The 14,670-nt window shown below is 48.3% G+C and overlaps 1 protein-coding gene across 1 annotated transcript in view; it reads left to right on the top strand.

Moving 5' to 3' along the window:
- The window catches only part of LOC142582281 (selenoprotein S-like), a 34,855-nt gene extending 20,642 nt beyond the window's left edge, over positions 1 to 14,213 (top strand). Inside the window, exon 4 of the mRNA XM_075691783.1 lies at positions 12,833 to 14,213. Coding sequence (XP_075547898.1) covers positions 12,833 to 13,087 — 255 coding nt within the window. The 3' untranslated portion in view covers positions 13,088 to 14,213. The remainder of the gene's footprint in view (positions 1 to 12,832) is intronic.
- Positions 14,214 to 14,670: the final 457 nt, after the last annotated feature.

Raw genomic sequence — 14,670 nt, 5'->3', positions numbered from 1 at the left:
TGATCTACTTCCTCATCGTCATGACTGGATGTAGGAGCGTAGGCTTGTAGTACCTTTAATCTATACCTCTTATTAAGTTTGATTACAACTACTGCTACCTTCTCATTAATGCTGTAGAATTCGTCAATGTTGCCCACTATGCCCTTATTGATTAAGAATCCTGCTCCATATTGCTTCTTATCAGGGAGACCTCTATAGCAGATGACATGGCTTGTAATTCATACTTTCGCTTTATTTCTGCAAATCATGACAATAAGAAGACAAGCACATTAGAAGCACCAGAGGTGGCCCATCCGTATTTTTTCACATCTTTTTAAAAATTTCCACTGCGAACAACACCATGTACAGACACAATATATTTAAATATATATACACAGGACAAAGTTTGTTGTATTATTTTTTAAGAGAAGGAGGTAGCCAACTAACAATCATTGCTAATGGTGTGAATAGCCTATGCCTAGAGAATTAATATGTTACTGTATGTTCACCTCGCTTCAAATTACTTTGCGTGCTTTTCTGATCCTGGAAAAAACCTGCAGACTTCAGTGACCCCTTCTGCAGAGTGTTGTATCAATGGTGTGTGATATGCATGTGAATGATATGTGCCTCAGTATTGCTTGTCTTTCCAGTAGGAAAGGCTAATAACTCATGAAAAAAAAAAACGTCTTCTGATAACTTACATTTATTTAGGAATGGAAACATCGCCACTTGCATGCAGAGGTAATAATATATATAATTCACTCAGTAACCAAAATGAGGCCAAGCCGGATTCACTAGAAATCAGAAAAAATAGCAGTCATGCGTAGCAGTGCTTATACTCGAACTGCAGTTTCGCCAGAAAGGCGAAGCAGTATTAGTGATAGTGAAGTTAAAGACAATTCTTTCAAATACACGATTCTTTGAGGTTACATAAAGTTTCTTCAAGTGCAACTATTAGTGAAAGTAATATATATACACGCAGACTCATACACACACACATAAAAAAACACAGCAAAACCTTGTTAAACCGTACCCGCTTACAGTACAGTCGCCAACCATTTATTCGGACCTCATGGGGACTGCGGAAGTGTCAGAATAAACAGGTGTCCGGAAAAGCAGATTAAGGAAAAAAAATGAAATCCTTTATTTCCATGCACTTATTCGGGCTCAGCAGTAGGCTCGAAGAAATTGTGAATGTGCCGTTGCACGCTGTTCCGTTTACGCGCACTCAGATAAGCCTGAATCTCGGAGAGGTACGGTCACTATAGGCGGCTTAAAGCACGGTCACTGCTAGTACACGCTCTGCATGCTACGGCAGCGTAGCACATGGTGCGTCATCTTGCGACTCGGTCATCTGGCAGTGCAGCAGAAACCTGACGGATGATCTCGCCGTCATCGAGTTCTGCGCATGTCAGTACAGCAGTGTCAGCACCTGTGAAACTGTCAAATGAGCCGGTGTCCGGAATCGCAGTGCAACCACTGTGCAGGTCTCGGCAGAACATTTTCCACGTCAGTAGGGAGCACATCGGAAGGCGACAAATCTTAGGCCTCCCGGCACCCGCTTGCCAGCATTCCCCAGCGCAGTCTGCGCAGGCACTGTCGGCGCCATTAGACACGTGACGCGATGTTTCCGTGTGCCGTATTGGATCACCGGAACCTCGACACAGCACACAAAGCAAACACCACCATGCTGACACCAGTCGCACAAACGAAAAACGTGGCCTACTTGCAGCGTCGTGCACGAAGAAACAAATCGGCTGCTGGATTGTCTTGACATGGCTTACTAAGCTGAAACCGGAACTGCTGTAGAGCCACTCTATTGAACCAGGCAGAAACGATGATGATGAGTGGGGATTTGCAGTAGCGCCACTTCATGGGGCAGCAAGGAGGCTCCATTCAAAACAAAAATGGCGTTCAGCAAGTTCAGCCATGCACCGGCCAGAATCGGTCCATGGTGCTCTCAATCGAGTTGGCTCAAAGAGTGTCCGAAAAATCACATGAGAGGTTGCAAGGTGTCCGAACTTTCGGCAGTTGTTATACATTATGGTCTATGGAGAGAATGGTGGTGCCGCGAAGCAGGCCAAATAATCGAGCATGTCCGAATTTTTGGAGTCCGGAAAATCAGTCGGCGACTGTAGTTTCGTTTTAAAAGTACAGTAAAACCACGTTAAACCGTACCTGCTTAAACAGTAGTTTCATTTTAAAAGTAGTAAAGTCAAATCCCCGACTCAGCGGCCATTGAACATAATGTGTCTTGTATCCGCATAAACCATACCAGCTTATTGCGTACGCATCGGTTAAAACATAGCGTTTCAACTTTTCGTCGCGCAAACACGGCGGTGTGTCGTCTTCATCGGGCGGCCTGGCAGAACAACAAGCCTTGGAGATCGGAACAACGGCCTCCAAGCGCCCTGTGCGTTTGCGCGTGAAGCCACATCAACATCAGCATCATTTCGACGCTGTGCCAGAGCGCGCTATGGCGTCATGCAAGCAAGGACTCGCGTCATTCCCAAGCTCGGATAAAAAAGACGCCGGGTGCTCAGCATAGAAGAAAAATTAGACTTCGTCCGTGCTATCGAACGTGACACGAAGAAGTCGGCGCTGGCACCCGACAAGGATCTGCTGTTGACTACGGTGTATGGCATTTGGAATTCGAAGAAGTTGCTCGGCAGCGCTGCCGCGACCGCGAAGACATGTCGGCTACAAGGTTCGACTTTTCGTCATCGTTGCCTCTGTTGTTGCCGAAGTGTCGCCTAGCGACAGTGATTAGGACAACACAGAAAGTGACAGCATGGGCGATTCAGGCCCGACAGTGGCAGAAGCTACGCGTTATGTCAGCCTAATGAATGCAATCGTCGCGACGAGAACAGGGGTGCGATAACGTAAATCTATTCCAAACGAAAAGTATTCCAAACTCTGGCACCCAGCAATGAAAATGCACCCCCGGGACTTCTGCAGCACTACTGTGCGCATTCACGGAGAATACATAATGCCAACGAGGAATCTGCCATGCGAGTGTTTGTCGAGAAGAGGGGGCTGGCTGAAAAGCTGGCACGCAGCTTCAGTAAGTTTGAGGCCGCTGTCGTCATGCTAGGCCGCCGCGGCATCAAACGAAAATAACACTTTTGTCGCGTGAAGTGAATAAATACTGCATGTTTTTTCCCTTTTCATCGCACTCTAAGTTCCGCTTTCGACAGGTAAGTGGCGATCTCATGCTATTTCGGTTAAACAGTACTACCGTTTAGTATGTAGTTTTCCCAAGCACCGGCCAACTACGGTTTAACGAGGTTTCACTGTAGTAAAGTCAAATCCCTGACTCAGCGGCCATTAAACGTAATGCGTTTTGTATATGCATTAACCGTCCAGCTTATTGCAAACGTATTGGTTAACACATAGTGTTTCCGCTTTTGGTCGCGCAATCACGACAGTTCGTCGTCCCTATCGGGTGGCCTGTCAGAACAACAAGCCTCAGAGATGGAACAACGGCCTCCAAGTGCCCTGTACATTTTCATGTGTAGCCACATCAACATAACATAATTTTGGCATCGTGTAAGCAAGAACTCGCGTCATGCCAAAGCTCGGATAAAAAACTCCGGGTGCTCATGCTTGCTTGTGCTATCAAACGTGGCACAAAGTTGGCACTGGCACGCTACAGCGATCTACCGTTGACTACAGTGTATGGCATTTGGAATGCGAAGGAGTTACTCGACAGCACTGCTGCAACTGCGAAAAGATGTCGGCTATGAGGTTCGACTTTTCGCCATCGTTGCCTGTGTTGCTGAAGTGTTGCCTAAAGACAGTGATGAGGATGAAACAGAAAGCGACAGCACGGGCGATTGAGGCCCGACAGTGGCAGAAGCTGCGTGTTACACCAGCCTGATGAATCCAATCATCATGACGAGAACCGCACCCTACAATGAAAAAGGTACTCCAAGACTTCTGCAGCGCTACCACTGCACCCATCAATGGGCAACACCAATGGTCAATGTGCAACACCAATGACGAATCTGCCATGCGAGTGTTTACCGAGAAGAAGGGGCTGGCTGAAAAGCTGACTCGCAGCTTCTGTAAGTTTGAGGCCGCTGTTGTCACTGCTAGACCGCCGTGGCATCAAACGAAAATAAATCTTTTGTCGCGCAAAGTGAATAAATAGTGCATGTTTTTGCCCTCTCATTGCGCTCTCTCGGAGTTCCGTTTTTGACAGGTAAGTGGCCGATCTCACGCTATTTCGGTTAAGCAGTACAACCGTTTAATACATGCTTTTTCCTAGCTCTGGCCAATTACGGTTTAACGAAGTTTCACTGTATAATGTGTGTATATACCGTAAAAACCGGAATATAGGTCGAACTTTTTTTCAAAAAACCATCGCGAAAAGTCGACCCTCGTCTTATGTACCGGACCTTGGCGGAAAAACTACAGAAGTCTTGCAACAATGGGCGGATGAAGTAAACAGCAGCCATCGCCATCAGCAGCAGCACGGCGTGGCGACATTGTGGCACCGGTATTTTGCGTTTCCATTGTCGCCAAGTTATATTGGTTAAAGGCTGCATTTTTACATTTTGTTTCAAAATTAGTGGAAGCCAACGTCAATTCACCGTCGCCTTCAAGAAAACGGCGATTGAGTACGCGGAAGCCCACGGCAACCTGGTGGCACAGCGCGAACTTGGAGTATCCGAAAAGAGCATTCGGTAGTGGCGGAGGCAAAAGCAACGTATTACAACTTGCAGCAACCAAAAGAAAATGTCATTTCGTGGGCGGATCGCAGCAGACCGCAGAACTAGAAGGCAAGGTTGCGGAGTTCATCCGGGAGCTGCGTGTAAGATCGCTGCCTGTGACTGCCGAAGGCATTCGTTTGAAAGCAGTAGAGATTGCGCGCGCCTGTGGACTGGGCAGAGAGAAGCACTCGTCGTCCGACTCTAGTTCGGACTACTCTGATCAAAGACGTTGCTCTGATTCAGAGTAGCGCGTGCGCACTTCGTGCCCTTCTGTGTACTGTACACCCGGCCAATTTTCAACAGTATCGCACGACCATCGACCCGCGTGCTTGTCAGCACCTTATCATCACGGCACGGAGCAGCGAAATAGTGAAAGTAAGGGCATGTTTACACATGCACGTATCTCGTTTGTTTCGCCGATCAGCGCCGTTAATAAGGTGCTGACAAGCGCGTGGGTCAATGGTCGTGCGATACCGTTAAAAACTTTGCCAGGTGCACATGCGAGCAGTGTTTAAATAAATACTGTCACCATTGTGCAACCCGCTGAGTCGCATTTGTTTCAAGGTAAGGGTGTCATGTCTTTCGGTACTTTTGCCATTGAAAAGTAGTTTTTTTATTTTTATAATTCGTTAGCTGGGGAAGCGACCTATATTCCGGTCTGACCTATAGTCCGGTTCTTACAGTATATATATATATTGTTACACACGAGGTGTTTAACACAGAACCAGATGAATCTGGTCGATAGGCGCGGTTGTTGAAGAGCGGTCTCGCGGCAGCTTGGCCAACGTCGTTCTCTTCTTTCTTCTCGTTGTCTCCGCGGCAGGCGTGGTTCATGACAGCTTGTGACATTTCCCCGCTGGCAGACGAAGCCCGCCGGGCGAGTCAGTCATCTCGTGCGTTGTAACGCCTCAGACGCGCGACGTGCGTCACTTCAGCCTTGGCCGAGCGTCGTCCACTGCTCGTGAGACGTGCAATGCGGTAGTTCACCTCGCTGAGGCGCTCCAGAATAACGTAAGGGCCGACGTAGTGGGCGAGAAACTTCTGGCACAAGCCACGCTTCCGCAACGGCGTCCAGAGCCACACAAGGTCCCCAGGATCGAAGGAAACGTGGCGGTGACGCCCGTCATAGCGGATCTTGGACCGGTCCTGCGATGCTAGGGTGCGTAGCCTAGCGAGGCGTCGCGCTTCTTCTGCTCGACATAGGATCTCATCAATTGATTCGTTGTCATGAGCGAAGTAGGGAAATATGGTGTCGAGGGTGTAGCGCGGCGGACGAGCATACAGAAGGAAAAATGGTGAGTAACCAGTGGTCTCGTGTCTCGCGGTATTGAAGGCATAGGTAATGAAAGGCAAGATACTGTCCCAATTCTTGTGTGCTGAATCGACGTACATGGATAGCATGTTGGCAAGCGTTCTGTTTGTGCGCTCGACCAGACCATTAGTTTGTGGATGGTAGGGCGTAGAATGGCGGAAGCTACATGAACACAGACGAAGGGTTTCTTCAACCACGTCCGCGGTAAACTGTCGCCCACGATCGCTGATTACTATGCGAGGAGGTCCATGTCGGAGTATAACGTTAGCCAGCAAGAAGATAGAAACTTCTGTAGCTGTGGCCGATGGCAATGCGGCGGTCTCACAATAGCGGGTAAGGTGATCTACGCAAACGATAACCCAACGATTACCCTTGGAGGATCGCGGGAAAGGGCCCAGAAGATCTATACCAACTTGCTCAAAGGGGACGCTAGAAGGGGGAACTGGTTGAAGCAGGCCATGTGGCGCTTGTGGCGGACGCTTGTAGCGCTGGCATTGAGAGCAGCTGGCGACGTACCGTTCGATGTCTTTCCGCATCTTAGGCCAGTAAAAACGTTCTTGAGCCCGGTAGAGTGTACGTGTGGAACCAAGATGACCGGAAGTTGGGTCATCGTGCATGGCGTGTAATACTTGGTGGCGAAGGTTCTTGGGGACAACTAAAAGGTAGCGTGCACCGGTGGTCGAGTAGCTCTTCTTATACAGCGCGCCGCCATCACGTAGGCGAAAGCGACTGCCTGCAGGTGACTCCTGTGCTGCCGCGAAGAGCGGTTGTAAGCTCTCGTCCTTGTGCTGCTCGGATATGACGGTACCCATATCCGGAAATTCCGGGGACACAAAAGCGATGTATTCATCAAAATTGTCCGCATCACATTCAGTTGTTTGAAGTGGCATCCGAGAGAGACAATCAGCGTCAGCATGTCGCCGGCCACTTTTGTAGCAAATAACGAAATCGTATTCCTGTAGACGGAGGGCCCAGCGCGCTAGTCGTCCTGAGGGATCCCGCAGATTCACAAGCCAGCATAGCGAATGATGATCTGTTATCACAGTGAAGGGGTGCCCATAGAGATACGAACGAAACCGTTGCACGGCGAAGATGACCGCCAGACACTCTTGTTCGGTGACTGTGTAGTTGCGCTCGGAGCGGCTCAAGGACCGGCTAGCGTAAGAGATCACGTGCTCACTGTCGTCAACACGCTGAACTAGCACAGCGCCGATGCCTACGCCGCTGGCATCGGTGTGAATTTCAGTTGGTGATGAAGGATCAAAGTGCCGAAGAATTGGTTGGGATGTCAACAGGAACTTGAGCTGGCGAAACGATGAGTCGCAATCTGCAGTCCACTCAAAGGGAACGCCTTTTTGGAGAAGGCGTGTAAGGGGATGAGCCATGTCAGCAAACCGGGGAATGAATCGGCGAAAATAGGAGCACAAGCCCAAGAAACTTCTTAACTGCTTGACAGAGTTGGGTACTCTAAATGCTTCTACGGCCGCAGTCTTTTGTGGATCTGGTCGGATGCCTTCTTTAGCGACGAGATGGCCTAGCACAAGAGTTTGTCGTTCCCCAAAACGGCATTTTTTTGAATTGAGCACAAGGCCCGCTTTCTCCAAGCAGTTCAAGACCAAATCCAAACGTTTGTTGTGCTCACTAAACGTTCGCCCGAAGATCACAACGTCGTCTAAGTAGCACATGCAAACTTCCCATTTTAAGCCGCGTCATATCGTGTCCATGAACCTTTCGAACGTTGCAGGTGCGTTACACAACCCGAAAGGCATCACGTTAAACTCGAATAGTCCGTCGGGTGTTACAAATGCTGTCTTTTCTCTGTCGTCCTTGTGTATAGGAATTTGCCAGTAACCTGACCGTAAATCGATTGAGGAAAAGTAAGATGCCGCAAAGAGACAGTCGATGGCGTCGTCAATCCGTGGGAGCGGATATACATCTTTCTTAGTGACGGCGTTTAGGCGACGGTAATCAACACAGAACCGCCACGTACCGTCTTTCTTCTTCACCAATATCACGGGTGCTGCCCAAGGACTAGATGATTCTCGAATGACGCCTTTGCATAGCATTTCTTGGACCTGATCGCTGATTAGCTTGCGTTCTGACGGAGATACACGATAGGGTTTTTGTCGGATTGGCTGGGCGGCTCCTGTGTTGATGCGGTGACGAGTTCTGGACGCAGGAATTGATGGCGGGCCATCGCGCTGCGCAAAGTCGAATACCGAGGTATGTTTCGTAAGCAGGGCCATCAAAAGTCGACGCTCGTGATCGCTGAGTGACTTGTCAATCATGGAAAGTATCTTCGAGCTCCCGGGGCTAGAGACACTGGTTGCTCCTCCATCGGGGAGCTCTGTAAGTACTGCCACCGATACGGGCGAGTCTTCCTGAAACGTGGCAATCTTTAGGCCTTGAGGTAGCACTGCCGCTTCAGTGGAACAGTTTAGCGCCCACAGCCCCGCACATCCATTGGTCACTGAGACTACGCAGTGCGGAACTAACACGTTTTTCTTGAGGCAGTTCCGATGTACAGGTTCCACTGCAGCGTCGAACGAGATAGGAGCCGGAGATGAACAGGCGACGGCAACACGCATCGCGGATAAGGCGGGCACAACTGTATCCTCAGACACGCACAGCATACTCTCCGGGCAAGCTTCACCTTCAAAAAGCACAGGTGAAACACTGGTGTCGACACTGAGTTCTCCCGTCCGGCAGTCAACATTCGCACCACACAATTGCAAAAAGTCAATCCCCAGAATCACGTCATGCGAGGAGCGAGGAAGAACAGTAAACTCTGCATTAAAAACTTTCCCACCCAATGACACATCCACGTTACACACACCAACCGGGTATAATGATTCACCACTGACTCCACGGAAACTTGTGCACTGGTCCCAACGAAACATAACCTTGCGTCCCAGAAGGCCTTTAAACCCCACACTCATGACCGAGACAGTTGCTCCCGTGTCGACTAAAGCCATTGTAGAGACCCCATCAATCAGTACATGAACCTTATTCTTTAGCATGAAAATAGTTGGAGGCAGTTGAGTCGGCAGCACACATTTTCCAGCGACCTCACCTCCATCGGCCGCGCTGGCTAGTTTCCCGGCGGGGGCGACACGAAACGGCGCCGAGGCGATGCTGACGTGAAGCGCGGCCGAGGGGATGGTGATCGGGAGGCTCGGAAGGCTGGTGGTGGCGTCAGAGTACGGTCGGAGGCAGGGGAGCGGTAGCGGTTCCGGGTTCTTTCTTCTCCAAGGTAGGTCTCCTGGGCGCTGCATCGGTCCTCTCGAAAGTGGCTTCCTGAAGTGGAGTCTCCTGGCCACTGAGTGCGCAGTGTACGACCGCTAGACCGCATAGTCGGCGCTGACGATCCGTAGTTCGATGCTCGGCGTCGGCTACAGTACCTAGCTATATGGCCAGGCATGCCGCAGCAGTAACACACTGGCGAAGGGCGAACTTCAGAATGCGGGTTGAAGTATTCTGCCGAAGACATCGGTTGAGGGTAACGAGGCTCTTCCCCTTGAAAGTCGTAGGTAGCGGCGAGTCTTCGTGGACGAAAGTTGCGTGGGCGTGGATCAAAACGTTGAGGGGGCGAATCATTGCGTGGTGGTTCGGTCGTAATGTAATGCGGTTCGTCTCTGGAGCCGTAAAGATCCGCGACGTTCACCGAGTGGTTCCAAGTAGCCGAAGGGGGTTCCCAAAGAGTGTCTCGGGAAACGGAGGAGCTGTAACGTGGCGCCGCACAACGTGCCTGTTCGTCATGTCGCTGTAGCTCCTCGCGGACTATCTGGCGGATGGCGGACGATAGGTCTGGGAGCGGAGGACTCGTGTCAACACTTGCTACAGTCGTTACATTGGCCAGCCGTCCAAACTTTGGTGTAATTCGGCGAGTCTTCAGCGCCTCGAACGTACGGCAGTGCCGTATCAGTTCTGATACAGTGTGCAAGTTCTCTTTACCAATGAGGAAGTTGTACACGTCTTCCGCTATTCCTTTTACCACGTGTCCCACTTTATCTTCCTCTGTCATTTGAGGGTTCACGGTTCGGCACAGCTTCAAAATTTCTTCGATATAGGTAGTGCAAGTCTCGCCGGGTACCTGAGCTCTCTGGGCTAATGTGAGTTCCGCACGTTTCCTCTTTGCGTCCGAGTCACCGAAACACTTTTTGATCTCCTCAACGAAGCGTGTCCATGTAGTTAGCATGTCCGCGTGGTTGTCATACCATACCAGCGCCGTGCCGGCCAAGAAGAAAACAACGTTCCTAAGCTGACTGGCAGCATTCCAGTTATTGTATTGGCTTACCCGTTCGTAATGGGTTAGCCACTCATCCACATCTTCCTCTGCCTTCGCCGAGAACATGCGTGGCTCTCGGTAGTGCTGGATAGGGACTGGGCTTGCCGAGGCACTGCTGGTGAGGGTATTTTGCTCTGTAGCCATGATTGAGCGCGACGGCGAAAGTCCGGCGAGGCGACGGCTTCGGCGTAGCTCTAGTGCTGGTGGTTCCGTTGTAGGTCGTGGGAGTTACCCCGCACAGCTCCACCAAATGTTACACACGAGGTGTTTAACACAGAACCAGATGAATCTGGTCGATAGGCGCGGTTGTTGAAGAGCGGTCTCGCGGCAGCTTGGCCAACGTCGTTCTCTTCTTTCTTCTCGTTGTCTCCGCGGCAGGCGTGGTTCATGACAGCTTGTGACAATATATATGGCTTTGGAAATCTGGTCCCCCCCCCCCTCCATATAAAGAAAGCCTTTCCACCTATGAGCTGAAGTAAGTGAAAATCTGCTTTCAAATTTTGATAATAATTACGTACTTCCAGAAGAAGCCAACAATCCATGATTTCAGATAATCTTCCCAGGCGGAAACATTGCGGGATGCAGCGGCATTGCACAAATGGATGTTGTACGCTGCCACAAACCGGTGAACACCCAACGATCGCAACACGGTTACACATGTTTTGCCGCTCTCCCACAGAGAATGCTGGGACGTCGGTTGCTTGTGTCACATGGTACATTTCTCCTCGCACGTCCCCCTCCAACTTGCTCTCCAGATGTACGCCGCATTCCAGTGGCGGCTCGAGTGTTCCGGCTCTCGCTGCACTACCACCTGACTGCACTGCGCCGCACTCTGCCCCTATTCTCTAAATGGAATTTGCCATAAGACACCAACCAGTTTGCTCCTACATACTGTTGACCACAGAGCGGGGGATGCTATGCACTACATTCTTACTGCAGTCGACAAAGGGGTTCTGATGTTTGACGTTGGAAACTCGTTTCTCTTTTTATTGGACAAGTTATCCCGTCAAACTCGGGACAACTTATTTGGAGCAGAAAAGACAACATCCACTCGCTGGCTTATCTTTCTTAACGCATCTTTCCTAACACCATGTATCAGTTTCCTGTTTTTTAAAGCAGGCTCATCATATTTGCTCCTTGATGCAAGAGGGAAAGCGGAAATGGCTGAGTTTCCCCAGGTAGACTATTCTTTGCTGTTGTCCATTTCATTGCTCACGAAGCAGTGGCACATCACATGTATGCACTCGCTTCTGGTTGGTACATGAGGGCGCAATCCAATCTAATTTTGAGCGACAAACCTGCTCTTCATTCCAAGCCTCCAGTGAAGCCTTTTTCAGGCCCCACCTGGGTAAACACTTCTCAAAAATCTTTGGCAACGTGACAAGGGGTGGAGAGCTCACAGTCACGTATATTTTTGGGCACAGTGGTCTCAACCAATGAGTGAGAATGATAGAATTAAATTTGTTCAGCATGATGTGGGCATTGTGACAGTGAGACATTGGTACATAGATGCATTGTTACATAGATGCCAACTTTACGCTTTTATAGTAAAATGCCCAGGTTTTAAAGCATGTTTACGATTGTGGTAAAGACTGTTTTAACATTCTTTGTTTGGGTCCACCGTGGGGTAGAATCCGTTTCAAAAGGTACAAATACAGTCATTGACCAATTTTGAGAGCCAGCCCGCTCGATTGTTTGGACAGATACACACAGCAGTGCCAACTACTTCACTGAACCCGTGTATAACGGCAACCATATTTTCAGCCACTCTTGCGTGTCTATTTCATCAATAAACTTAAAAAATAATTCCGTTTTTGTCGCAGATCATTCTAGGTATGAATGCACAGGAGTGGGCCTGTTTACAGCATTACGGCAGAACAGACGCTGTGAATTCTTTCATTAACAGTCCACATCTTTTGTGTTAGAGCAGTCAAAATTTAATATTTTTTGGCTTTGACTATAGTATTTCTCAAACATTATAAGACCTGTGTTGATACTGTGATGTTCTCATTCTTAATGCCCTGATCTTCGGGTTCGTTTTTCTGTTTTGTAGCCACCTCACATTTTTCCTCAATGCTTTCTGCCCACAGCTTTTTCCTAAACATCTAGTCCTTTATTCTTTTCACCTGTTCCTCATGTTTAATATCTTGTCCGTAGGTGCCAATTTTTTTTTAATCATTATGGGATGTTGCCGAGCTCAAATTCAGTTATTAGGCTTGTAAACGACCATGTTGGCATCTTACAGCTTTCTTTCACATGGGCTCTTTCTTTTTACCTCTCTTTCTGTTCGCTGGGGTCTTGTGTTGCCTGCAGAATGTTGAACCAACTTAAGTCTTGCATTGGGTGCTTCTTGGTCTTTGGTGTGTCAGTGTCTCACAAGTGGCTTGTGTACGTAAGCTAACTTTGGGAGTAATTATCATTATGGTGCCCAACTGTAGTGGTAGGCTGATTTCGACAGCTGGTTTCCTTTTTGTTCGCTTAATCTTCTATTTTGAAACTTCTGCTTTATGCATATTGCCTTTTGTTTCTCTGCTGCAGCTTGAAGAGCAGAAACGACAAGAGAAAATCAACAACTGGGAGCAGTTCCAGAAGGGACGTGGCCTGGGCTCGAAGCTGCGAACCACATCTACAAACGAGAGCTCTGCTGAGTGTAGTGGGCTCTCGCGGAGGCCGAAGAGTAGTCAGGACAGCAGTGACCGCCTTCGTGGCTCTGATTACAACCCACTCATGGGTACCTCAGGAGGCTCCTCATATAGGCCAGAGAGGAGATGCGTGAGCCAGGGTGGCGGATGAGGTTAAAGCATGGGGTTCAGCTTTTCATTGATGCAGCTGTGTTGTTGCTTTTCTTGTTCATAATGTGTGGCAGGCCACTGCACAGTTAAGAATACAGTGCATTTTTATATAATCGTTGAGCAGTTCTCCTAGCCATAGCAAAACTGCTATGTCAACCACCAATTGTTCTTTAGAAGAGGAGAGCAGGGAAAAAAATGAAATTGTCTTGCATTCAAAATTTAGGTTCTCAAGAACTTTTAGATGCGCTCTGAATGTTTGTGCACATAGTAGAAGCTTGAAGAAATTTTAATGGTTCTCATGTTGCAGCGACTTCTAAAGTGAAAAATGCAAGCTTGTTGGTTTTACACTTTGAATAGCTAAATTGGGCTAACGTGTCCGTTTTCTGCAAATTCAACCTGATATTTCAGGATTACTTCAGCTGTAATGGCACACCTGATTGAGTGAGGGTGCTCCTTTCACCTGGCTGCTGGCACAACTACAAGAAAGTGTATGCCATATCTTTAAGGGATTGCAGTTTTATGAGTGGACATTATAAGGTTTGTTGGGTTGCAGCAAATTCTTGAAGCACGTGTAAGTTGCCATGAAGGTGCCGATTCTCAAAGGCTTTTGACCGCGAAAAAATGTTTTACAGGCTCACAGCATCGAAGCACTACCCAACAACCTGTTAAACCCTCCATCATTTTTACTATTTACAAGTGTGCTGTCCCTCTTGCTCCGTGCTGTCAGTTGTGGTGTACCTACTAGTGAGCTTGAGTGCTTTTTCCTGGAATGGGCGCATGTGCAATAGCCTTGTCATTTCATCTGAGAAATGCTTCACCACTGCTGCAGAAGTATGAACTCCCCTGCTTTCTGCCACTTGAGTTTACCTCACTGCGTGCTTGTTGTATTAGTTCTTTGATACCGAAGGTAGCATGGGACAGACACAAGCACACAGACTCATGAAGTCGTTACTGGAACTGGTTCACAGCCAACGGTATTGACGGAAGGAGGCATCTCAATCTGGTACCTGCTTTTCGGAGACACAATGTTAATAAACCTACATCTCCATGTTCATAGTTCAGAATCTCTTTATACATCCTTTTGGACATTGAAATTACGTTGTTAATAAACCAAATTGTCTGTTTCAGGCATTGGTCTTAGAAATAACCTTGCCACCATCAGTGCTACAGCTACTCACTTCGATGGTGGCATTTGTTTAAAGAGAAATCATAAATATATAATGTAGTGCTTGCAACATCATTCTCAGCTTGCTTGCCCAAAGTGATTTACACATTAATGTTACAGTAAAACCCCTTTCATAGGTTTCAGGGGCCACTGAAAAGGAATGCATGATCCTGGAAAACGTTATGTCTGATAATGCTTGCAACAGCACTAATTATGAGGCAAAAAGCTACTGTCTACAAAAACTTATCTGATGTTGAATAGAAAGCCTACAAATTAGAGAAGTCGCATGTTATTGCTGCCTGGCAATTATACTGCCTTGGCAACTCCCAAAATCTTCATTGGAAAATTGCAAAAAGTTTTTTAAAATTTCCTTTTACTTCCCTGAGTGCTTGCATATAACGTGCTCATTGAAAAAATAT

The sequence above is a fragment of the Dermacentor variabilis genome, chromosome 5 (assembly GCF_050947875.1).
Source record: "Dermacentor variabilis isolate Ectoservices chromosome 5, ASM5094787v1, whole genome shotgun sequence".
Taxonomy (NCBI): Eukaryota; Metazoa; Arthropoda; class Arachnida; order Ixodida; family Ixodidae; genus Dermacentor; species Dermacentor variabilis.
This window is presented reverse-complemented; position numbering and strand designations above follow the sequence as displayed.